Source organism: Ambystoma mexicanum, chromosome 4p (assembly GCF_040938575.1).
Source record: "Ambystoma mexicanum isolate Mex_15411 chromosome 4p, UKY_AmexF1_1, whole genome shotgun sequence".
In the NCBI taxonomy this organism is placed as follows: domain Eukaryota; kingdom Metazoa; phylum Chordata; class Amphibia; order Caudata; family Ambystomatidae; genus Ambystoma; species Ambystoma mexicanum.
In genome coordinates, this window is record NC_090927.1 from 471695473 (window position 1) to 471722520 (window position 27048).

The 27048-nt window shown below is 50.0% G+C and overlaps 1 protein-coding gene across 3 annotated transcripts in view; it reads right to left on the bottom strand.

The window, feature by feature from the left end:
• The window catches only part of ASAP2 (ArfGAP with SH3 domain, ankyrin repeat and PH domain 2), a 2176645-nt gene that overhangs the window by 907156 nt on the left and 1242441 nt on the right, over positions 1-27048 (bottom strand). For all 3 annotated transcript variants that reach the window (XM_069606005.1, XM_069606004.1, XM_069606003.1), the window contains exon 17: positions 21857-22046. In XM_069606005.1, the coding sequence (XP_069462106.1) occupies positions 21857-22046 (190 nt within the window). The remainder of the gene's footprint in view (positions 1-21856; positions 22047-27048) is intronic.

The following is a 27048-nucleotide window of genomic DNA, read 5'->3' on the forward strand; positions in this document are numbered from 1 at the left end:
CTTGTAGCCAGGATCGTGAAACAGCTTTTTGTCATCGACAAAGAATATTTCAGAACTTCATTAGCTTTCAAAACAAATGGCTTTGTCAGGATAAATTGGCACCACGTTAGTTGTTGGGATCTTGGGAACACCCCCATCGGGCCATAAATTCGTCTCCACCCCTGCCATCTTCTCTCAGTGTTTCCCAATTTGTCGCAAACCTCATCAGTGATTAACATTAAAATTAAAAGGTCCATCCATTAACTCAAGGGTCCCCCCACGACGTCCCAAAAATAACGCTAATGGTGTGAATAGGAGAGGTCGGCGAGGAGCCTAGTGTATATGTGTCTCCACATATGTGTATATGTGTTCAGCCCCCAGATCACCCTCATCTACTCTGGTCGATGTGTCGCTGAGACAGATAGTTACACTATCTGCGGTGCAGTTCTAGTTACTGTTGTGGTCAAATGAATGGGTCGAATAATTCCCAAAATCGTGTGGCTTGTGCCTACCTCGAGAGGCTTTGGAGGGCGTTATGTTTCATAGAGCAAAGTTTGGCCAACAGTGTCTGCCATGTGGATTTAGTGGGTGGACTAATGGATTTCCAGATGAGGATCAGGGCCTTCCGGCCAGCAAAGAGTATTATGTGTATGATCTTAGGCTGTAGAGGGTCCACATGACAGTCCTCCCTTTGCGCCCCAAAAAGCATCGAGCGGGGTGCTAGCTCGACATCGGCCCCATCTATGCGAGCGACCCGACTGTGTACCATGCGCCAATATGCCGGGATCAGTGGGCTGGACCAAACAATGTGTCTCATGGTGACCAAACCCCACATTGTCACCAGCATGATGGAGTGTATGAGGACCATTCTAAATAGTTTGCTATGTGTGTAGTACATCCGTTGGATAATTTTATATTGAATATCTATTCCGAATGCTCAGCGAGACCGCCTGCATGGCTTCAAAGAAATCATATATGTCGCCGGCGTCAAGCTTGATCCACAAGTCACCAGACCACTGGGATGCTAGAATCTGACTACGGCCAATATTATTTGGGGCACAAATAGCATACAAATTGCGTAGACGTGGGTATGACATTATGTTCTGTTCCATTGCAAGTTTGCCCGCTGTCGGTGTCGCCTGTCGGGTCTTTTCTGTGGTGTGTTTGCGAATTACTGAAGAAGAGTCACATCGGAGCCAGTCTGCCTCCCCTAGTCCGAGCACCCGCTGAGCATTCCGGAAAGCTAATTAGAGAATTTGCTTTGTATAGATCTAATACCCGGATGTGTGGCCAAGCCGTGTCTTGGTTATAGTGCCATTTATAGTTTAGTCCATAAGACAAAATTGCTCTCACACTGATCCATACCGGTGCCGCCTCAACAGGTGAGCCCAGTACGGACTGTAATCTGTGCCACTGCGCGAGTGTTGGCCAGATTATTGGGTGGCTCTTGATCGCATCGGGCAGTTTAGTTGGTGGGATCACCAGGACCTCAGACGGTGTGAACAGCACCAATAGGGAGTGTTTCATAGATTTCCAGCTGGTCTGGTCTTCTGCATTCAGCCACCGTTTAGCCAGCACACTTGAGCGGCTAAGTAGTACGTCTGCCATGACGGTAGCGCCAAACCACCAACGGTCTTAAAGGCCTGAAAGATCTCTAGTTTGAGCCGCGTGCTTTCTTACATCTCCATATGAATCTGGATATATTAGCGTCTAGTTCATTGAACATTTGCTTTGTCATGGCTGAGGGCAGCATCATAGCCAGATAGGTCAGCTTCGGTAGAGAAATCATTTTAAAGGCATTTATTCTTCAGGTGAGGTAGCGAATCCCACTGTAGGTGAGATTTAATTTTCTGCAGAACCAGGGGGCAATTTAACCCTAAGATCGCCTCTAGGGCAGGACATATTTTCACACCCAAATATGTGATACAGTTCAGCTAGTGTTTAAAAGGAGTTACCCATACTGGATCCCAAAGGATATCGGGTCTCAGGAGGGAGGATCTCTGACTTCGTCCAATTAATAACGTAGCCGGCGATGGGACCCATCTCCTGCAGCAGATGACAGTCTCAGTAGCGAGGTCTTATATTTACTGATGTATATTAGCAGATCGTTTGCATAGAGGGATACCCGATGCTCATCAGCGCCCCGTAAAATGCCCGTCCATCCTGGATCAGCCCGTAGTTTTACCGCATGGGGTTTTATGGTTAGGGCATACAAGAGGGGGGACAGGAGGCATCCCTGTCGTGTACCTGAGTGTAGGGAGAAGGGGTTGTTTTGATGCCGTTCATGATCACTGAGGCAATCAGGTCAGTATAAAGGAGTTTCAGCATCTTAGTGTATGCAGTCAGGAAACCATAGGTGTCGCATTCAAAACAAAGTCCCATTTGACCTTGTCTAATACCTTCTCAGTGTCGAGCATAAAGATCCCTTCCTCCGAATCAGACTCTCCAGCTTTACCATTAAGTAGTCAGAGGACATGGTCAGTGGAATGCCTGATGCCAATGAAGCCCGTTCAGTCTCTGTGGATGAGAAGTGGGAGCAGTCTCTCTATGCGCTGGGCACTTTGCCAGGATTTTCACGTCAGCAGTGATGAGGGATGGGGCTATAGGACCCACAGTCCCAAGGGTTGGGTCCCTTCTTTTGAAATACTGTTATGCTGACTGACAGCATGGAGCGTGGCAGGTGCCGGATGGCCCCTGGTCCCGCAAACACTGACTCAAGAGTGGGTGCAAGGCGGTCAAGTCAGTGCTTTATAAAAGTCGATGGGAAGCCCATCGGGGCCGGCGGCCTTCCCTGTTGACAAGGATTGAATTGCTAGGGTTACTTCAGATGCGGTAATTAGGGTGGTGAGACTCTCGGCCTAAGCTAAGTCTAATTTGGGTAGCTTGATGGTTGCCAGGAAATCACTAATACGGTGAGGGTCAATTGGGGCTTTTTTTGCATACAACGTGCCGTAGAATTGCGCAAACCGCTTATTAATATGCTCCTCCCCTTCAAGAAAATCTAATTTTTGTCTCGAATGGCGTCAATCTGCGTAACTAGCCTGTTGCTGCCATAAGGGGTAGGGTGGTCTATCTTCCTCGCAGTAATATGTTGGCGACCAGCTTGTGAAGGACTTCTGGCCGCGGGAAGAGATCACCTGTTTCAGGTCTGATCTGAGCCCAATGAGTTTTGTGTATGTTTGTGGATCGTGGGTGCGTTTATTGCGTTTTTCAGTGGCCCGTATATCCATCATCAATTGTTCTTCTCGTCCCCCCACTCCATGTCTTTAACTTATGGGACCATCTTGATATACATTGCCCCCGAATGAACGCCTTGCACGCATCCCAGCAGTTCAGTGCAGGGTGTTCGGAGGACAGATTGTTGGCCAAAAGGAACAAGTTACTTACCTGTAACTGTTGTTCTCCAGCATGGGTCTGGCATGGATTCACATGCTCATGAATATTCCCCGTCGTCAGGCTGGGAATCCTCCGTAAAGAAAAAAATCAGTATCAGTTTTGTTTCTGATCTGTGCGTCTCAGTAGTAACCAATCACTGCTCTCTGGGTCATACTGCCCCAAGACAATGACTGCCCTCTCCCTAAGCCCCGCCTCTGGCAGCCATCTTCAGATTTGGTAGCACGCAAAGTGGCAGTATGACCAAGTGAAGAGCCATAGAGGGGCAGGAGGGAGGGTTTGCATGTGAATCCATGCCAGACCCATGCTGGAGAACAACAGTTACAGGTAAGTAACTTGTTCCGTCTCCAGCATGGGGTCTGGCATGGATTCACATGCTCATGAATATAAGAATAAATAGCAGTACACATGCACAACCACGGGAGGTGGCAAGGCTCAACATTAAGTATTACATAAAACAACATTTAAGCATCTCTTACCTCCTCACCAGGCGCACCTTAAGCGAACAGGTTGCGCAGCACTGCCTGGCCGACTCTGGACTCTTCCCTGGATTCCCGGTCGACGCAGTAGCATCTCGTGAAGGTGTGCGTGGACCTCCACGTAGCAGCCCTGCAGATGTCCAGCAGGGGCACACCAGACAAGAACGCCGTGGTAGCAGCGACCGCTCTGGTCGAGTGGGCTTTCGGACGGCCGGGCAACGGTCGGTTTGCCAACCTATGACAATGCATTATGCAGCCGGAGAGCCATCTGGAAATGGAAGCCTTCGAGAGAGCCTACCCTTGGTTCACAGGTCCAAAGTTCACAAACAGCTGTGATGTCGTCCGAAAACTCTTAGTTCGGTCCACGTAGAACTTCAGCGCTCTAGCCACATCCAGCGAGTGCAAAGTCCTCTCGGCCGGAGACGAAGACGACGGGAAGAAAACAGGTAACACCAAGGGCTTGTTGAGGTGGAAGTCCGACGGCACCTTGGGCATAAACGAGGGGTGCGTCCTAAGCACCACCCTTGTGTCGTGAAAAGTGAAGTATGGAGGCTTGCAGGATAGGGCCTGGATCTCTCCCACTCGCTGTGCGGAGGTGATGGCCACAAGAAACGCAGTCTTCCACGACAGGAATTTCAGCGGCGCCGAATGTAGGGGGTCGAATGACGCCCCCATGAGCCTGGTCAGCACCAGGTTGAGTTCCCACGCTGGGGCAGGGGGCCTTCACCGGCGAGAACGATCGGAACAGCCCCTTCATAAATTCCTTCACCAGTCGATGAGACCACAAGGACGGCCGTTCTGTAGTTCTGGTGTATTGGGAGATCGCTGCCAGATGTATCTTGATGGAAGCGTGAGCTAGTCCAGCTTTGGCCAGCGACAGTAGGTATGGTAGTACTTGAGGTGCCATAATCCATAGAGGGTTGATCTTCTGTGCACGGCACCAGACAGAGAACCTCTTCCACTTATGTCCATGGCACTTGAGAGATAAGGACGCCCTGGCCTTTGCAAGAACCTCTCCGCAGTCAGCTGGGATATCGTACCCTCCAAAATCTAGTGCTGCAGGAGCCAGGCCTGAAAGTTCAGCGACTCCGGGTCGTGATGAAGAATGGCACCTCCCTCTCTGGAGAGAAGATCTGCGTCCATCGACAGCTTGACTGGTGGAGACGCTGAGAGGTCCAAAAGGTCCGGAAACCAGATCTGTCTCAGCCACGCCGGTGCGATGAGAATCATCCTGCACGGGGACCTCTTGAGCTGGTTGATGAGTCGAAGCAGCAGTGGCAACGGAGGAAACGCATACAGGAACAGGCCGTCCCAGGGGAACGAGAAAGCATCGCTCATGCTCCTCGGCTGGGGAAACCTGCTGGCGAACCTCGGGCACTTTGAGTTTGTTGCCGTCGCGAACATGTCGATCTGGGGTTTGCCCCATCGTTGGAAGAGCCGATCCCCTTGATCCTGGCGTAGTTCCCCACTCGTGGCACGAGCGCAGCACCCTGCTGAGTGAGTCGACGATGGTGTTTTTTATTCCTGCCAGATGGAAGGGAACCAGAAACATCCCCTGGGCGATGGCCCAGTGCCACAGATCCTGGGCCTCCTTGGATAAGGCTAGGGATCTGGTGCCACCCTGCTTCCGGATGTAGAACATCGTGTTGGTGTTGTCGGTGAAGATCCTCACGACCTTGCCCCATGAGGGACGGGAGGAACGACTTGAGTGCCCAGAACACGGCGCGGAGCTCCAAGATGTTGATGTGGAGTGACCTCTCTTCCGGGAGCTGAATGCCTCTTGCGTGGAGATCTCCGGTGTGCGCACCCCATCCCTCCAGGGATGCGTCCGTCGTCACCGTCTCCTGATGTGCCGGGGTCTGGAAGTCCGTGCCCGCCATGAGGTGTGCACGGGTGCCCCACCAATGAATCGCCCGACGGAAATCCTCGTTGAGCGGGATCTTGTCTTCGAAGCTGCCCGCCGCTTGCATCCAGCGGACATCGAGGAACTCCAGTAGAGGACGCATCCGTAGCCTGCACAGGCGCACTAGGTAGATGCATAAGGACATCATTCCGAGGAGGGACTTGATGGATCTCACCCTGGCCACGTCCGTGGCTAGCAGGCGCTGCACTTTGCCTAAGATGGCCTTCGTCCTTTCCTCCAACGGAGACACCAATCGTTCGACTGTATCGAGCTTCGCTCCCAGAAACAGTGCCGCCTGCGAAGGAACCAGATGGGATTTCAGGTAGTTGATGGAGAAACCCAGCTCCATGAGTAAGCGGACAGTCTTCGCCGTGTGCTCGACGGCGAGTTCTCTTGTCCTTGCACGGATGAGCCAGTCGTCCAGGTAGGGGTAGACGTGGATCCCCTGAAGGCGCATCCGCGCCGCCACTGGTGCTAGGCACTTGGTGAACACCCTGGGTGCCGACTTCAATCCAAATGGCAGAGCTCTCAACTGGAAGTGGCGTCGGTGAACTACGAATCTGAGGAACTTTCGGTGTCCTTTTAGGATGGGGATGTGGAAGTAAGCATCCTCCAAGTCCAACTACGATAGGAAGTCGCCCTCCTCCAGCTGTCCCAGCACGTGCTGGAGAGTGACCATCCTGAACTTCTGTGCCTTGATGTATTTGTTCAACCGACGTAGGTCCAGGATGGGGCGCCAACTGCCTGTCTTCTTTCTGACCAGGAAGAATCTTGAGTATACTATGGGGCCCTGGAGCCTCTTGGGGGACAAGCTCGATGGCACCTTTCTTGAGCATCGCCTTTACCTCCAACAGCAGTTGAGGGACGTGATTTTCCTTCCTGGCCACGGGAGGAATGCACGGACACTTCTTTTGGAATTCGAGAGTGTGCCCGTGGGCCAGGGCATCCAGCACCCAACGGTCGGTGGAGATGGACTCCCACACGCTGATGAACTTAGCCAGCCGGCCTCCCACCGGGGTGCTTCGGTGGGGGCCCGACGGTACGGCCGGTTCAATCTTGCTTGGAGGCGGCCGCCGACATGACGAGCCGTCGCCACATGGCGTCCAATTTCTTTCCCCTCGCCGTCAGGTGGGGAAGTGGAGGTTGAAGCTGTCGCCCCCGCCGCCTTCTTCTTGGCCGCCGCTGAGACGACCAAATCTGGCGTCGGCTGAGCCCTGAGGCACAAGGGGACGGCGTCGGGGACCCGGTACTACTTCTCGTACCGGTCCCTCTTGGCAGGCGTCGTGGACGGGTTCTTCAGGACCGCAAGTCCCTCGTCCCAGATATCGTCGAGTAACGGTACAGCGAGGACCGTCTTTCTCTTGGCCTTTCGCCGTTGATAGAGGAAACCTTCCTTCTTCTGTTCCTCAGGGCAGAGCTGGAAGAGCTCAGACGCCCTGGCGATCATGGTTGGAAAGGAGCCAATTTCATCGGGCGGGGAAGCCAGACGGGGTGGTGATGGAAGGTCTATCCCGTCGTCACCACCATCGTCGTCTTCCGTCCCAGTCGTCGTGTCCGTCGCCGTGTCATCCCTGGGATCCAGAAAGGGGGGTGAAGGCTCCACGGGCTGCGAGGGCATGAAGGGCGGGGGGGGGTGAACTCTCCTCCGCTTGTTCGGTGGGCTTCCCGACAGGCCCGGTTCTGAATCGTCCGCCGGGGTTCGTGGTAATCTCGTCCTTATCTCCCTGCATAAGGTTTGGATCGCCATCAAAATGGCCGCCGAGTTGTCCTGAGGCTCGGGCAATGGCTGCGACGGGAGAGCTGGCCGTTTCTCCACAGGGGCCTCGTCGGCGCCATCGTCGCCATCTTCGACCACCTCTTCGGGATCTCTCCCGTGGGCTCGTACCTTCTCAAACCTCTCGTTGAGGCTCTTCACTGCCTCCACCAGCTCCTCCTCAGAGGCTGAATCCGTGTCCGTAATGGCCACCGGACCCCCTCTCTTTTTCCACGGTGGTCTTGTCGATGGGCTGGAAAGAGGATTCCCTCCACGGTGGCAGGGAAACTCTGGGCCCCGAGGTCCGCCTCCACTGGTGTAGCATCCACAGGCTTCGCCAGGGTCGCTGCGACTCCCTCGATAGAGGCCTTAGCCGGGTGAATCAAGGCCTTCACCACCCTGGGCGCGCTTGAGGCCTTCACCTTGGGGGGAGGGTCACTGCCTCGCTCCTCCTCGGCTGAATACTTCGAGATCGACCGGGGCCTCTCCAGAAGCTTACCCGGGTTCTCGGATTTCCTCTTCCCCGAAACAGAGCGTTGGCTCGTGGTTGATGGTGCCAGGGAAGGTGCACCCTTGCCTGGCAGCTGAAGAGCCTGACCGTTCGGCGCTCCAGGTGCCCGCAGACTCGCGGTGCTTAGCCTTCTGTTGGGCCCCCTTCAACGGGGCACCCTCACAGGACTTAGAAGACCGCTCAGACCTTTTCTTCTCCTCACCTGCTGAGCCCTTCTCCAGCCAACTGGCGAGGCGGGAACGACTATCCCTCATGGTCCGTTCTGATAGGTTCTTGCAGAACGCACAGTCCTTCTCCACGTGCGTTTTGTCCTCATGAAGGCAGTAGAGACATCTCGAATGCTCGTCCTCCTTGAAAACATTCTGTAAACCGCATCTAGGGCAGTTCCAGAACAGCTTGGATCAGAGCGTCGAGCTACCCTTGTCCTGGGCCGCGTCCATGGTCGGCCTCAGATCTTCTGGAATCCTCCAAGAAGCGTCACTTGACGAAAACCTCACCCTTGAGGGGCGTAGGAAATTCCGAAACGGGTCCCCGTTGATCAGAAGAAGAAACGGTGGGGCTTAAGGCTCGATTTAACCGAAAAATGATAAAATCTCCTTGAAAAAGCACGAAATCGCAGCAATAGCTCGAGAGCTATAGCACGAGGACTCCCAACACTTGAACGTGCGGTACACATCTGAGGATGGTTGCCAGGGGAGGGGCTTAGGGAGAGGGCAGTCATTGGCTGGGGGCAGTATGACCCAGAGATCAGTGATTGGTTACTACTAAGAAAGACAGATCAGAAACAAAACTGATACTGATTTTTTCTTTACCGAGGATTCCCAGCCTGACGGGGAATATTCATGAGCATGTGAATCCATGCCAGACCATATGCTGGAGAAATGTTTTAACTTTGCAAACCAGCCTGATTCCTGCATATAAAAAAAGGGGGTGAGGTGGAGATGCGCTAAACACTATGTAAATAAGGGACACTGGTAGTACAGTTGATGCTTTAATTGTAGCAGGAACAGCCTAATTGTAGCCGGAACAGCCGACACGTGTTTCGACACGCAGGTCATTTTCAAGGAACAAGCAAATCAAATATATCGAAAAAGTCAATGATGGGTAATCCCACAGAGAACAGGACGTTGTAAGTATCATGCTGATGTCACATTCAGAAATTGAGTCTGTGCCGTAATGGCCGTAACCAATATATAGCTCGCTAGCTCGAGCTTTCACAATTACAGAGCTCAGCGTGATGCTTACAACGTCCTATTCTTTGTGGGATTTCCCATCATCGACTTTTTCGATATATTTGATTTGCTTGTGCCTTGAAAACGACCTGCGTGTCGAAACACGTGTTGGCTGTTCCGGCTACAATTAGGCTGTTCCTGCTACAATTAAAGCATCAACTGTACTACCAGTGTCCCTTATTTACATAGTGTTTAGCGCATCTCCACCTCACCCCCTTTTTTTGTATGCGGTTTTCAGTACCAGCCAGGGTGGACTGGTTGGCGCAGGTGGTAATGCAGCTTACACTTCCAATTCCTCAATTTTAACTGAATTATTAACATAATCAGTGATCACCAGCGCACAGACCTCTACGCGTTAATCCACATGTTCTGTTTTATAGCCCGATTCCTGGTTCAGTGTGACCGGGGGCTTCCAGGAGAGGGCCGTGATATGAGTGGTACATCTTTCAGAATAAAAGAACTTTTAGACACAAATAAAGAAGGAATTCAGCTGTGCATTACACGCTAGACGTTGACTTAGGTGAAGTGCCGGATTGAAATCACTTACAGGTGTACAGGGCCTGGTCCGACAGGCTGAGTAGATCCGAGCACCAGGGTCTTTCTGGCTACCATGGGGCTATCAGGATGATCCGAAGACCCCTCGATTCCCTGATCCTGCAGATGACCCTGTGCACCAGGGGAGTGGGGGGAAAAGCGTAAGCGGTCAAGTTGTTCCAAGGGATCTGCATTGCGTCGCCCAGCGAACCCCTGTCTTACCTCTGCCAGGAGGCAAACTGAGGGCACCTCCTGTTGGTACTGGTGGCGAAGAGGTCCACCTGCGGATGACCCCCACCTGTTGAAGATCCCCTGAAGGACCTGCTTGCTCAACTGCCAATCGTAGTTGTCCATGCCCAGCCTGCTGAGCCTGCCCGTCTCTAGGTTGGACTCCCCTGGGTCGTGGACTGCTGACAGGTGCATGTTGTCCGCCAGAGCCCACTCCCAAATGTCGACTGCCAGTCTGCAGAGGAGAGGGGACCGGGTGCCACCCTGCTTGTTGATGTAATACAAGCAGGTGGAGCTGTCTGTTTGAATGAGAATCGCCTTGCCGGTGAGAATAGGTAGAAAGACTGAGAGCAAGCCAGATAGCCATTATCTCGAGCAAGTGGATGTGCACCAGCTGCTCCTGCCGGGACCATACTCCATGGACGCTGTGGCTGTCCAGGGTAGCTCCCCATCCCTCTAGGGATGAGTCTGTGGTAATGGTGACCTGAGGTGTTGGTTTTGCCGGAAGGTTCTGCCTATCCACACGTTGTTGTCCATACCCCACCAGATCAGATTCTGGTGGAGATGGTGTGGTACGCAGACCTGCTCCGCCTCCGCCTGCAAACCCTTCTCCTGGCCCAGGTGGCTGGGAAATGTAGCTGCAACCGCCTCATTTTGTACCTTGGATGTTGCACTGCAAGACGACATGCGGTCATAACTCCCAACAGGTGTTGGTATCACCACGCCGAGGTCACTGCTCTACTGAGAAAATGCCCAGCGGCCCTCTTGATGGCCGTGATCTTATCCTCCGAGGGCAAGATCCTCTCGGAGCTTGTGTCCCAGATAAGGCCCAGGAAGGCCAGGCTCTGCGTAGGCACGAACTGTGACTTTTTAAGATTGATAGAAAATCTCTGGTTGTATAGTGTATCCATGAGGGCAGATGCTGTACGGTGGACCGCCTCTGGAGATCTCGCCCTGACTAGCCAGTCATCTAGATATGGGTAGATATGATGGCCTTGCGCCCTTAGTAGGTCTGCCACCGCGTTCATTAGCCTTGTAAAGAACCTCGGGCCGAATTGAGTCCAAAGGGTAGAACCCTGTATTGAAAGAAAAAACCCATGATCCTGAACCACAGGAAGGACAACTGGGGTTCCCAAATCGGGACCTGAAGGTAGGCATCCTTCAGATCCAGGGAGCACATCCAGTCTCCCGTACACAATGTCTCCGCTAAGAAGGCTGGGGTAACCATTTTGCACCTTTGGAGAGGAAGAGAAAGGTTCAAGGTGGAAAGGTCTAACAACTCTCATGCCAGCCTGGTTCTTTGTGTATGGTTAAAATGTGTGAATAGAAGCCCATGCCCCGCTGTGATGTGACTTCCTCCGCTGCCTGGCTCTCTACTAACGAGCGTATTTCCGCCAACAAAGTTGATGTACCAATATGCAGGAGCAGAGGGGAGGAAGGAGGAGGAGGAATGGGGAGCCGGAAGCCCATTGATTCTACTGAGAGGATCCATGGGTCTGTGAATCTTGTCCGTCAGCGGTGTGTGTGAAGGTCAAGCCTGCCCCCCATCAGAGACTTGTGGATCCGGATGGGCCGTCACAATTTCTTCCCCTCTGAGGCTGGGGCCGAGGAAAGGGACTGAAAAAAACCCTTGTTAGCCGCCTTGTGCTGTTTGCGCCTGTGCTGACTAGGGGATCTGTCTGGTTGCCTGGACCGCCTCGCCTGAAAGCCTCTGAAGCCTCCAAAGGACCGACCCTTGTCAGAGCGCTGGTGCGTTTGGCTGTAGGTCTTAGGGGTGGACTTGTTGAGAATTGATAAAGATTTCGGTGTATGCGAGCTATTCTTTATCTAATCGAGTTCCTCATCCGTTGTCGAATGGAACAGGTCCCACCCCCCTCGAAAGGCAGATCCAGTATGCGTGCCTGCACATCTGGATTATATTCTCACCCTTAGCCAAGCCATCCTTCTCATGCCCGTGGCAATGCAAATGGCACGACCTTAAGTGTCAATGTGGGCCACTGTGGACTCCATTATGTCTTGTGCCACGATTTCGGCCTCAGCCAGACCAGCCTTGAAGCGAGTCTGACTGTGGGTAGGGAGCTCAGTCAGGAAATCAGCAACCTCCCGCCATTAAAGGAATGGTTTGGTCAAAAATGTTTATTGCCCCTACGGGTCGGCCATGTGTTTTTAAGTCTAAGTCGCTCGATTTTAGAAAAATTTCCTATGGATCTTACCCACGTTTTTGTCCATTAAACGCACGCGAAAACAGGCAGCAGGGAGCTGCCATTTTGTGATAACCCTATCATTTCCCCCATCGCCCTGGCTGACCTGCTTTTGCGGCACTAAAACATATCTCCCGCCCCTGAGCCTGTCATCAGCAGACGCGTACCGCCCATATCACAACGCCAAAGCACGTCACGTGTCAACAATTGCTGCGCTTCAGCTAATGACATGTCGCCATGGAAATGGCAGGACGCCTCTTTCCTCAATAAGTATAAACAGACCGTTTCACAACACACAGCAGCAGATTTTCGATTCCATTCCTCTCTCTGTGTTACTTTGAGTGTTCTGTGACTCGTTTCTGTGCTCTGGTCAGCTACCTTCGTTGCTCGTAGCCAGTGTGAACAGATACCAGTACTACCGCTATCAATTATTTTAGTTTGTTTAACACACAATGGATACAATAATGCCCTACATGTACGAGCCCGAGTATACCAAGGAGGAACTACTGGAAAGCGAAACACGCGAAAACGATGGGTCTTCGGACGGCAGTTGGGAGGACGATTCAACAGTTGAAGAGCCTGGACCTAGTCGCATGGACGGTGTTTCCACCTGGTGCACATGCAATCGGTGCGAGCTAATGCCAACTGAGGACGAGAACTGCTGCTGCTGTGAAAACTCGGGATGCGTGACCTACATTTTGGAAGGTGAGCCACGATCGCAATGCATCACCAAGTTGCCAGACTTCAAGGCAGCCTGCTTCACACGGTCCTTGTTGAGGATAATGATGGTGCTTATGCACGAACTTCGCGCAACTGTTCGTCCTCGTAATCCGAGTAACGAGTAAGTATACTCTGCTGGTCATGCCACTCCCATTTCATGGTCTTCTACTATATCCAAAATTACATATACATATCATTGTAACGCATGAAAGTCGTTCAATAGTGTGCAGTGTCTAGATAGCATTTGTCCAAGCAGAATGCCATTAGTTACAAGAATTGTCATTGACAACAAACGTTTATTAAACTTATCTTGGTCATTTAAAAACAGTTTGTTTCATTCCTTTTCACAGGTGGTACAGGCTGGTGGCCTATCGTTCCTTTACATGGTGGCTTCACGGGAGGCTTGGACACCGCGTTCGAAGAGTGATACCCGCCTGTGCTGTTCGTGCCATAAGAGAAACGTTCCCGAGTGACAGCAGTCAGTACAAGGGGATTTTCTCTCACTGTGCTGCAACCTGAACTGTACAATGTGTAAAGTTTTGTATTTTTGTGTCATCAAAATAAGCTACAGAATAAAACACCACATATATTTTAACAACGGTTGTTTTGATTTTCTAAATCAATGAAGTGTGTCTTCATTCAAGGATGGACGTCAGACACCTGTGCTCGGAATGGGTGAAGTTCAGGTCGCTGTGAAGCGGGGTGGTCACTATCTAAGCTAACGTAATATATTATCAATAATGCATGCACTAAATAACACTTGTTCAAAGTCTTTCAGTCGGTTATGTCTCTATAAAAGTCACACATATCTATACTATCAATTAACATTGGATTATACAGGCCTTAGTTCAAGGGTCTTGACCACTATAATACACTGTTTGAAGTGTCAGTCTGTGCTCACAAGAATCTCCGGTATGTGGCATTTGTTATTGATAGGCAACGATATACTGCAGTAGGGGTCTAATGTTAGTTGGGGATCTGCTAGGTGGGCATCATGGCGTGGTCAGTGGTCTGGCACATGAAGAGAATACCTTGCAGGGACACAGGGTCATAATGGCAGTAAGTTTCCACTGGCGAGGGTGCGTGGGCAAGGACACGTTTGTGGAGATGAACGAGCCGTGTGCTTGGTTCAGGCCGGTTCACATGCAGGACCGTGATCTCATTGAGTGATGTGTTACATTTATTAGCTGCTGCAAATACCTCTGGAGTTTTCCAGTCAGAGTGGGAACGAGGCTGTGGGCCATGTGCTCTGCGCGCTGTACTATCGCAGTGAGGCTGGGTCACCAAAATGGAGTGGAAAGGGGGTACAAAAATGGATGCCCCATCTCCTGCTCAGTGTTCCCATCTACGCGAATGTCATCCAAAGTTAACATCACATAAGGGCAAGGGGCGAAACCACTACTGGAGGCACTTGGTACGGGTTTCTACTGAGAAGTAAGGGATGAGAGGGGCCTGATGGCCCCTCGCTCCCACACACTTGCCGGCACGCTAAAAGGCGGTTCGCACCCGGGGATGAGCGCTGGCATGGGGGGCTGCGACAAGCGCAAACGGCCAAGGTGCCAAACAGCATGTACACTTCAAAAGGTATCCCACACCCAGGGGCCATCGCTCACATGGCCTCCTCAGACCCCGTGTCTCCAGGCAGGCCTCCCCTGAGGCAGGCCACCCCCCTGCAATCCACATAAGTGTGTCTCCATTCAGCAGTCTTCCTGTGCCTTATCTGCATGCCCCAGGCCCATCCATCCCACCCCCTCTATCAAAGGCGGTTCGCACCCGGTGCCGAACTACCTGGGTGTCATTTTTGTATTCTCCCTCTATTCACCTCATATTGCTGACCTTGTCTATATGTGTATGTATATATTTTTGTTGATGTAACTAATTTTCATAATCTCTTATAAATGCTGGGCACTGTTAACCGAGGGGAGGCTTGCGTATTGCAAATAAAACAAACAAACAAACAAATCTCACTTTCAACTCAACTCCTCGGGTACTTTATACTTTCCCTGACCTTCCCCAAAAAATTAAGTCTCAATAGTTATGGTTCTTTGGGGCTTCAAAGCTCGCAGACAACGAGGACAAAATTGGGGGCCTTAGAACGTGCCAAGCGAGCCGTTGCAGATGGGAGAGAAGCCAGTTCGCATTTGCACATTGAGGCGCAGTACATAGATGGATTTGAAACTTCAAGTTCTCCCAGATGGCTTTACTACGGGATTTTGCAAAGAAAGAATGTATGCTCATTTCTAGTGAAGGTCAGCGGCTTTGATTTTCAGCTCGCGCCCTGCGGAGGCCCACAACTCGCACTGGCAGTATAAGGTTCTATTGTTTTTTGACCTTGAGAGACAGGGACCATGCCGAAAGAACTTCATTTGAAGGGGGATTTGGGGGTGAAATAACGTAAGACGATAAGGCAGAAAATTCTTAAACTAGACTGAGTTTCATGTTAGTTCAGTATACGAAAAATCGTTGTCAAGAGCACAGTGGGATTTAAGGACTGCATTACGCAGAGACACAATGTAAATTGCAAATATAATGTAAGTAACTCTTTAGACGTTTTTATACTGGAATGAAGAATTAATGAATGGATGCATGAATAAATGAATGAATGAAGAGCTTTGAAAACGTTTGTGGGATTGTCCTTGTAGCGGGCACATGGGCATGCAGGTCCACATTCCACACGCATGTCGACAAAAAGTCGTTTCTCATTCTGTACTAACCTCGATTTATTTCATTAGTTTTCGCATTGTTTTTAGAGCCGAATATTCTCCATTGCACTATCCTTGAAAGCAAATAGTTTCAGCTCGGCCGTAATAAATAAAATGAATAATATTAATAAAGATCGGCTGGCGAGACTAATTATACATTTTAGGTTTTCAAAACAGGTATATACTTCCATTTTGCCACTGCCACCAGTTTCAGACACCGGCAGACGGTTTCTTCAGCCGCCAGCTGCAGCTTAATGTAAACAACTGCACCATTCTGATGATCTTATGGGACGATCGTTAAGGGCCCATATGCCCTTACGTGGTACTAGCGGCTAGAAGCAACATATCAACCTTTACGCTGGCCTAGTGCCTACTTGATGGAACAGCCTTGCGGTTCAATGTGCGACAAAGTGCTTCTTTGAACGAAAACAACACCCCGTGTACCATAAAGGAACAGCGCGTGACTCACGATAACATTTTACGGATTTGCGGATAGAGATAAAAGAAAATAAATGACTTTCGGAGTTCCTATGGCAATTGCTGAATATTCTATAAACATTTAATGTCAAATAAATGTACTTTACCAAATTTTCCATGTTGCTGTTTGATTTTAAAGTACAGTTTCATATTCCGAATTGTGGCGCGCTGTGTTGTGAGCTGATCTGTGTTGGTTTCCGGGTTCTGTGTGAAGTCGCGTAGAAGACGACTGGGCGTGTTTGCCTACGCAGCACAGAAACGTCACAGAGAGAGGCGGGGAATATGAATGTTTTGATAAGGTCAGGATAAGGGGGGGGGATATGATTTAGTGCCGCAAAAGCAGGTCAGCCAGGGCGATGCAGCAAGTGATAGGATTATCACAAATGGCAGCTCCCTGGTGCCTGTTTTCGCGTGCGTTTAATGGCCGAAACTCGGGTAAGGTCCATAGAAAATGTTTTCTAAAATTGAGCGACTTAGGCTTAAAAACACATGGCCGACCAGTAGGGGCAATAAACATTTTTGACTGAACCATTCCTTTAACTTCTGGTTGACAGCCGCCAACATGGCATCCACGTTGGCCTGGTGCAGATGAAGTGGTGTTGGAATACATTTTCTTTCCAAACACCTCCAAGATCTTTTCCTCCTTGCCCAGGAGTGCCAAGGCCAAAGTCGTCGAAGAAGATTGCGGCTTGGAGTACAATGATGCTGCCGCTATCACTGAGGAATGTGGTTGGGGGTGTGTCGACAATAAGAGGGGGACCCCTTCCGTTTGCCTGCATTTAGCGTTGAAACGCCTATTGGTAGGCTGGGTAGTGTGTGGCTTGAGCCACCCTTTTTTGGCAAGCACCACTACCTATTTCTGAAGTGGGATTACCGTTCTAGTGGTAGGGTGTAGTGTGACCTTCAGCCAGTACCCACGCCTCTGGTTGTTCCACCTGTGGCTGCAGGATTCCTAGGTAGTCACCCAGGCCCACCAGCCGCTCGTGAAAAGCTTTGGCTGACAATGGAGTGTCCGGGACCTCCTCCTCGTCTGCGTTCACTGTTGTGTCCTGCAGGTCCAGGTGAGCCGGAGGAGTGCTGGGCGCAGGCAGCTATGGCATGCAGATTATCAGTGCCAGAGGCTGCTGGGCGTGAAAGTGCCGGGGCTGCCGTGACTGGTACAGACATGGGGGCTGGGGGCTCAGCTGGACCCAGGGGCGGTGTGGCCGTGGGTGGTTGCGGCTGAGCAGGAGGGAGCACGTCCCTCAGGATCGTACAGATCTGTGGTGATCTCAGTACGAGGAACTTCTCGAAGAACCTGTCTGTATAGGCACAGGGGTCAGGCCCTGAGGCTGCTGTGTCATGGGTCTGCCCTTTCTCGCTGTATAGGGCAAAGTATACCTGCCCTGTGAAGTGGATGGATAGGATGTGGACCAAGTGACAGGGGGTGACCAATCCCACCTGGAAGCTCTTTCCCCTGCCTGGTCTCTGAAGGAAAAAGGCGTCGGGTGAGCAGCCATTTTGTCTGGCCCGGTGGCTATTTTGTTTTGCTCCGTGCCACGTGCCTGCACCGTAGAACTTGCTGAGCTAGGACCAGCTTCTATCAGTATGCTGAGCGGTGGTGGTCGAGGGCTACTCTGCACCTCAGGTCGGGGCCGGGTAGGCGGAATGCCCTCAGCTGTGTTGTCGGTAGTGCTGCGTGCAGGGGCCCCCTCAGACATGGGTCTGGTGTTAGGGTGTAGCCCCTCGAGTTGAGCCCCGGTAATAGAGCCTTCCGGCCCTTCAGCGGTAGCACCGTTAGGTTCTTGCGACCCCTCGGCCTGGTGGCCGGTAGCTGGAGCAGCCTCAGTGTCATTGCTGGTTTTAGGACTGGATAGGACCCTCCCGCTTGGGCACTTCCTTGGGAAGGAGTCACCTTTGCGGGGTGCGGCGAACAGGGCACCTACCTTGGGCCTGGTCTTCTGCTTCACAAACGCTTTCAAGGCGTCGCACATGGTACATCCGTGGTCTGGGCCAAGGCAACGGAGGCAGAGGGCGTGGGGATCGGACATTGGGAAGGGACCCTCGCAGGCTGGACACCTGCTGAAGCACGCAGTCATCGACATGTGCTGGGGAGGAGCGTGCTCGCCCAAGGACAAAGCAGTACCTAATAATTGAAGAAAAAAAAAAAAAAAGACTATAACACTTCTCCGGGGAGCAGCACGTGGAATTACTAGGCCAGTGGCCTAACCCAGGAGCGCTGGTGAAAGTGGTCTGTTCCCGTTGACGTGGAAAAAAGGACTGGGGAGTGGCACTGGTGGGCGGAGTCAGGGGAGCGCATGCTCCCAGGGTTGCGCTCCCGCATGCATCTAAATTTAAAGGGGCAAGATGATTTTTCTGGTGAAAAAGGTTCAGTTTCCTGTCCCTAGCGAGGGACGACCATACAGTATGGAGGAAAGAGGACGGGACATAGGAGTAAGGTGAAAGATTAAACTATTCAATGATTGAGAAAAGCAGAATGGTGTAGATAGGGAAAAGCAAAGGGTCCAGCAACAAACCTTGATGGACACCGTATTGGAGATGTTGGGCAGGGGAGGTATGTCCGGCCCAGGATACGGAGAAGGAACAGTTGAAAAGATTAGATCGAAACCACTGAATAATAGAGGTAGACAGACCTAGGCAGGAGAGAAGAGTAGAGTGGGTTGATCGACCCTGTCAAAGACTGCCGACAGGTCGAGAAGGAAGAGAATAGGTGAAGATTTAGTGTTGCAGACATAGAGAAGGGAATTAGGGACAAAGGAGAGCAGTTTTTTTTTTAGTGGGTCGTGCATAAGCCAGATTGGGAAGGGGAAAGAAGAGAATGAAGATCAATATAGGAGGAACTCTGAATAGACAGCCCATTCAAGAAGCTTAGAAAGAAAAGGGAGAAGTGAGATTGAGGATAGAGATGAGGGGCTCAAAGAAGACTTGTTCAGGCAGGATAGGGATAATAAGAGCGTGCTTGAAAAGGGAAGGAAACTGGCAGCGGAGAAAGAGATTGAAAAAAGTAGTTAAAATACAGTATAATTAAAGGATCAACAGCAGGAATGAAAGGGGAAGGCAATGGATCAAGAGGAGAGGCAGTGGGGTGGGCTTGGCAGAGTAAGGGAGCAGTGTCAGAGTCAGTGCGAGAAGAAAACAAAGAAGGAATAGAATGGATCAATACACAAGGCTATAGGTTGTGAGGGAAGATGGACAAGTGAAGACCATTGAGCAGAAACGTTGAAGCCAGAGAAGTCCGACTAAGAGAGGGAGGATGATATGGAAGGATCAGAAGTAGTTTGACTAAGCAGCTTATTAATAACCTGGAAAAGGAGAAAGGGTGACGTGTGAGAGAAGAAGTGAGAAAGGAAAAATAGTGCTTGTCTCTGTCACTATGCTGCCCTAGGAATGATCCCCAAAGTGTGGTTTAGTCTTGGCTCAAATTAGGAACTATGGCCATTGCAGCCCCACTGTTGCAGTAATTGAGTAAACTGGCCGAGGGACAGATCGTACTGGTTGGAAACAGTGTTTTGGGAAGGTGAGGAAGCTGCATATAGTCTGGTAGGGAGGAGGTTGTTTCGAGCAAAGGATCGTTGTGTGGAGTTAGTGACATTGTCAGATGTGCATTTTACAGTTCATACTGGTACTGAACAATTTATAGTCTTTTGGCTGGCTACCAAGAAAAGGACAGTTAAGGTGTATGTTGAATTCTTGAAAGGATGTCGTGAGTTAGTGCAGCACAGATTTCAGGGTCTTGTGGAAGCAGTCAGCCATGTGGCATATGTAGCTAAGAGTTTACAGATGTTAGAGAAAGTATATAATATAGAAAAGTAGGCATTTGAAGTAGCACATCATACTACCAGTATACGTACTCCAGGAGATGTTTTATGTGCAATTAACCAAGAAGTATCTTAAGAACACTACATTACCACCACTGTATGTCGCACTGTATTTTCTCTGATCTTGATTGGGGTGATCTGGTGCTGTATAAGATGTCACCAACAAGGAACCATGCCAATTAAAAATGTAACCTCAGCTCACCTCCTCTTCCGTCAATGGCTCTCTTTCTCCCACCTAGAAATACAGCAGGAACCCGTAATGCTGCAGAAGGAACTGGGGCAGTAGCTAGAGCATGATGAATAAACGTGTGTATATTGTGAAAAGTCATAATTGCAGTGTTAGATTTTACCTGCAGAAATTAAAAGCATGAGTGGACCATAGTTGAGGGATTAAAGAGAAGCATTCTTGTTGCAAAGGAAAAGCAGGTGAATTATTATAGCGGGAATACAAAGATAGTCCGATTAGTTGCACAGTAAGCGCCAAAGGGAGGTCTGGGAAAACAAATGGCCCCCGAGGGAGGGGTAGAATTTGTCTTGAGACAACACCATAAAGGCATATCGTGATGTGCAGTATTAATATGTGGGTAAATGATGATATGGTGAGGAGTAGTCTGGGATGATATCTGAATACCTGAATTGCCACTCACTTCATATAGTCAGAGAGTTTATTATTTTTCTTTAAATCCTAGCAGACTTTGGATAGGGAAATCAACACCTATTGGTGTCTGCTAATGCTCACTAAAGGGAAATGCGCAGTAAGACTGCTGAGACAGCACTATTAGAAGCTCTCGAGATAACTGGGAGAAGTACATCCAGCAGCCATTTTTGGATTCTACTTCCACGTACCAGTTGAGACAATAGGGCCTTATTTCTCGCTGGAAAGATGTAAGGGAGTGACGGCCCTATACCCCACACCTGAGAAGGATGACACTGGATACAATCAGATCACAGCAAGATCACGTGACAGTTGAGGACAAGACAGAACCAGAAGACGGACTATGGAACATTTAGAAGGAGCACCATTGTAGTATTCTGGGAATGGGAAAGGTCAAACTGATATGACATGCATAGCAAAGTGTAATAAATGGAATGGCGAATTGTCCATTTTCAATTCTATCGTCTTTTTTTTTTTTTTACTTCGATAAAGGGAACATTTCTAACATTTCACGCTGAAAGGACACTAAATACCTGGGCATCACAGAGGCCAGCAGTGCGTGTGGTTCTATGACAGCCGCCAAATCTGACCCAAAAGGTGGGGTCTAGCTGGGACATCATCCTTTGGGTTTTTGTTTCCAGCCTTATCAAAATTGGGAAGCACTTCTGGAATGTGGTCGCTCTTTCCGTGGGACGACAGAAGGGCTCCACCCTGAGTCCCCCCCTTGCGACTACACTCAGCACGTTCGCTCTGAGGAACACCTGCGGTTCTCCAGTGGCAGGTTGGTCTCTTGACTTCTCCTGGGACATTGGGAGCAGTGATCCCCGGACCACTTAAGACTTCATATCATGCCCCGGCAAGCCTCCCAGTCCTTGCTCTCATGCCACCAGATACATTAGTCATGGTGCTCCATAACTGATGTAGTCAGGTGACAGTCACTGCAAGCCTTGAAACCTGATCTTTTCTTACTCATTTTACCATTGGAGCCTCACTACTCCAAGCAACTTCTTGTGTTGGAAAATAAACCGATGAGCTTGGGGTAGGCCACGCCACTTAAACCCTGGACACTGACTTCTGGTTGCGGCTGTGAAGACACCTTGGAGGCGCTGAGGATATGGATGGTGACCAGCGCGATGCTAGTGCAATTCACATTTTTGGAGGTAACAGCCTGCAGAGTGAACATTGCACATAAAAGGGATATGCTGAGGAGATAGTATCCAATTGCAGATGCCACTACAAACTGTTACTGATAATGTAATTTGTTTACTTACATGCCCATTAGCCAGTGGAATGATTTCAGTCAGATCCACACCATCAGCATATAACTGTACCAGCCCATAAATATCTCTTGTTTTGACAGCTTCACACAAGTTGCTTAGCTTAGCTGTATTATCGATGTACTTCTTTCTTGCATATTTTCTTTCAATATACTTAGACGTAATGTAATCTTTTCTTGCATTCCTGAAATGTAAATGTAAAATACTTTTAATCATTTTGGATTTGGTACTTTGGAGGTGCTAATGTTTTAAAGTGCTATAAATACATTAGCCACGCACGATAAACCATCAATATAGCAAAAATGACAAGCCTCAATTGAATGCGATAGTTAGGAGGTTCACAGCTTTGGGCTGCATTTCTTTAAAAACATATGACCGTAGAAACAAAAGCAAATTAAACAAACCCACACCAATTAATGTAGAAAACACACGTTAAACAAAGAACACATTTCAATTTACTTACCTCTCAGTAATCTTCTTTCTGATGGATGTTCCTCCCACAAATATCTTATCTATGATACATCTAGTCCAGTGCAGTTGGTCTCTGGAAACTTTCGGCCACCAGGGGACGTATCGCGACTCTGCCCAACACCTCTAAGCGCCACGCACCGGTCATGACATCGTAAGTATATATAGAATGGACCTCAGTATATATATAAAACTGATGGTCTACTAGCTTCCCTCAAAGTGTGCCAAGTAGGAAGGGTGATGAGGAATCCATGAGAGGAACATCAGATAGAACCTTACCAAGAGAGAAGACATTTGTCCTTCTGATGGAATCTTTCTTCCCACCGATTAGTCATCTAGGACATACTCACAAAGCAGTACGTAATACGGAGGAGGGAGGAAGCAAGGACACCATCAAAACCAGCAAACTCTGGAGGACTGACATACCAAAACAGGCATCCTGGCCCGCAAAGGAATCCAAGCATTAATGCTTAGCAAACGTGTGCAAAGACGTCAATGTTGCTGACTTGCAAACGCCCAGGACAGGGACTCCCCGCTGAAGGGCAGAGGTGGCAACCGCTCCTCTGGTAGAATGAGCTCATAGACCCTCAGACACATCCTTCCCAGCTACATCGTGGCATTGTGAGATGCAAAGAATTATGCAGCACAAGCACCAGCGTAACCAACAAAAAGCTGGTAATCTTTCCTACCTTCTCTAGTATAAGACGTGTGGAATCTAAGGGTTGGTACCTGGTCCAGCCGATGAAATCATGTAGCTGCCTTGGAAGGGTGCGGCAGAGGAAAAAACACAGAAAGCTGGATCCCCTAAAAGAGATGGAAATCAGAGACCATCTTCGGCATAAAGGAGGGTCTCATTGGCAATGTCAATTTCTCTTTGGAAAAATACCAAATAGGGAGGAAAAACAGAAAGCCTGGAGTTCACTCAAATCTTGCGGAAGTGATGGCAACCAGGACAATCACCTTAAGGGTGAGCTACCTAATAGAACAGGAATGAAGGGGTTCAAAAGGAGCACCTATAAAAGACACTAAAACTAAATTCCAATCCCATGCTGGAACCACAAACTGGCGGGGAGGGAAATGGTTACACAAACCCTGAAAGAATGCATAACAGTGAGGATTGAAAAGAACGAGCCCTGTTCCGGGGACCTCTTGAAAACCTAAATAGCGGCGAGATATCCTTTTACAGTGCAAATCTGCAGGCCCGCTTGGACCAAAGAAAGCAGAAAATCCGATATAGGGAATAAAGGACAGGATAAAGGATCCAGATGCCTCTCCAGGCACCAAATCGAAAATGTACACCACCAGCAGGCATACACGGATTTCATAGTGGGCCTCTGACTGAAAGAAGCACAGCTAGGACGCCGTCCGACAAATCCCAATCCTTGTACCCAATCCTCTCAGTAGCCAAGCATGAAGCTTCAGTCTGCTGAGGTTTGGGTGGAGGAATCATCCCTCCGACTGGCAGAGCAAGTTGACTCTCCTCGGGAGGCACTCAGGAGGGTAGGTGGACATGTCCAGCAACTATGGATACCACATGCCTAGTCTGGAGCGATCAGGATCATCGTGCTTCCAAACAGGTGCCGACAAGGATATTCCCTGGAGCAGAACAACTCTCACTTCCTGTTGACACTAGAAGCGAAGAGCAGCACTTGAGGAGTCCCCCCTAAAAAGGAGAGGATCTCCTCCAGAACTTCCTGACAGAGCTCAAGGCATATGCTGTGCCCTTCTCTAGTCCGGCCAGATGGGACACCGTCAGAGAAACCCTGTTCTGCAGAGCCCAGAACCAAAGTCGCATTGCTACTCTGCACAGAGGCAAGGACCTCACAACACCTTGTTTGTTGAGGTAGTGCATGGTCACTGTATTGCTCATCAGGATCAGCAAAGTCTTGAGTTTCATACAGGGAAGGAAAGCGACCAGGGCCAGGCAGATCACCCTCAAGTCCAGCAAGTTGATGTGTTCCAGAGACACTGCGGGAGAGCACAGTCCGCACCAAGTTAGGTCTGACAGGTGAGCGCTGCAACCAGTAAGAGCTGTGCCAGTGACCACTGTTGCCTGGAACCAGGGACGTCATTTCACCAAAATGCCAGGGGGTAGCGGAAGTGACATCACACAACCCTAGACCCCCCTGATGACATCACAGGAAGTGATGTAATTTGATCCCACCCCGAATGATATCGCAGGAAGCGATGGAACATGACTTTTCACCCGTTGGCAAAACAGGAAGTGGCATCACATAGCATTGTACAAGATGAAAAATATGGTTACAAAGGGCCTCATCACGAGTTTGGCGGTAACCGTTAAATCTGGCGGTAGCGCTGTTACCGCCGGATTTAAGGGTCCACCAAATCAGGGCCTTGGCGGATTTCTCCCCAGCTCTGAGCTGGGGGAAATCCACCGAAAATTCGCTCATACCGCCGGGGCATTCCCGAATGGGCTCAATGGTGAAAGGGGATTTCCAAATCCGCCAAACACATGATCCGGCGCTAATAGCGCCGGTGGGTTTGGCGGTAGGGCAGATAGCGCCAGCGCTACCACCCAACTTGTGATGAGGCCCAATATCTCTACAATGAGATGTACATTTCATACAAGAATGGATCGCCATATGTATCGTTGAGATTAGTGTGTATAGGGCCATATTACCAAATTACTGTGAATGCAAGCAGACGTCCATGACCAAACGGTAATGATTTGTTATTATATAACACTTATGCTTAAGCACTTTATCTAGAAAAAATATACACCCAATATCACCCAACCTGTGTTGGTACTCATTTATCGACCTCAGAAGGATGAAAGGCTGAGTTGAGCTGTTTCGAAACGGACTAAATCAGTGACACAGCCCCTGAAGTGTGCCTGAAATAAACCTTTGTTGAGTCTACCAATTATTGTATAGAATTCCAGAGACACATTATTTGTTATTCCTATTCTTTCTTATTTAGGGTCAGTGATAAAAGTGTTAAACTTGTGGCACGCCTGTTCTTATTATTCTTCATTTTTTTTTTTTGAGGGGCCTGATCATGAAAGCCAGCCACTCCAGAAGTAAAGAGCCAAATGGTGCCCAGCAGCTTGCATTACAAAAAAAAAAAAAAAAAAAACGTAGCTTTTCCTTTTTTTTTTTTTTTTTAAAGAGGTCGCAAGGGAGACCTCAGAGGTCGCAGTTGCGACCTCTGGCTACCCCTAAATGACATCCCTGCCTGGAACCAAGGATGGCGAAACATGCCTCTCAGCAATTTGTCTTGCAGGGCCCACCATGGGAGAACAGGAGCCACCTGGTTCGAGACCTGCGGTCCTGAAACAGACAAGCCACTGAAGCAATATCAGGCGCAGCCTTGCCTCCGGCACCACAAGGATACAAGAGGACAAGAGGCCCATTAGAAGCAGGAAAGCCGAGGCTGGGACTTGTTCCTGGGATTAGAGGACACTGACTATGTGAAAGATGTTGCCACTCGATCCTCAAGCGTTTAAAGCCCTGCCCAGGCGAGTGTCCAAGAAAGCCCCGATGAATCGGAGAGACAGGGACGGAAAAACCAGAGACTTTTTGAAATTAAGGAAAAAGCCCAAGTTGTGCAAAATAGTGCATGTACGGAGTATGTGCTCCAACACCAGATCCGGGGAGCGAGCTCGGACGACAGTCGCCAAGGTAGGGAAATACATGAATGCCCTCCCTCCTGAGGCAAGCCACCACCACTGCTAGCAGTTTGGTGAAAACCCTGGGAGGCGAAGAAAGGCCGAATGACAGGACCTTGAACTGGTAATGGGTTTGACCCATCACAAACCATACATACTTCCTGTGCTTTCAAGGAATCGGCACTTTGACATAGCCATCCTGAGAATCCAGGGAAACGAACCAGCACTGCAAATCGAGAAGAACACTTTCAGCAGCCGCAGATCCAGAATGAAGCGCAATCCACCATCCTTCGGTATCAGAAAATAGGTGGCATACCAGCCCACCTGGTTAGCAGCAAGATAGCGCATTTCGACTTAAGTTGCCGGACCTCCTTCAGGAGGATGGGGCCCAGAGACATGTAGGTGGCCAGAGGGCCGTGGCCAGAGGGCCGTGGCCCGGGGGCGCTGAAGGAAGGGAAGGCAATATACCCATCGGATGACCTGTAAGGCCTAAGCATCTGACGTGGTCTTTGACCATTCCGGGCTGAACAAGGAAAGCCACATCCCCCGGTGATGAGTGGCAAAGCCTGTCACTGAGGTTTGGTTTCCCCGGGAACCGAGGCCACTGCCACGACACCCCGCTGCGAACCCCTTCCTGTGTCAGGAAACTCCTGTGCTGTCCTCTTCGAAGGGCAGACTGACCATGGCCTCTTTGGGCAAAGGCGGGAAAAGGCCAAAAACCCCTGCCCGAGACGACGGCTGTGTGGAGGGCTGTTGCACCGGTAGCCCCATGGACTCTCCGGTTGCCTAAGATGAATGGACCTTCTGGAGGGTGTCATCAGCCTTTGCTCCAAAAAGGTTTTAGCAGTTGAAAGGCATGTCTAATAGCCTGGTCTGGACTTTGGCTGCAAACCCTGACATCCTCAGCCAAGAGTGCCACCTGACCACGGTCCTAGTGGCCATGGACCTGCCCACACAGTCCACGTCCAGTCCTGATTGCAGCATTTGAAGTGACAACTTCTTGTCAACAGACACCAAGGACAGGAAACCAGCCGTAATCTCGCCCTCCTGGACATACTCAACCGCATTGGCCATCCGACGTCCAGAGGCC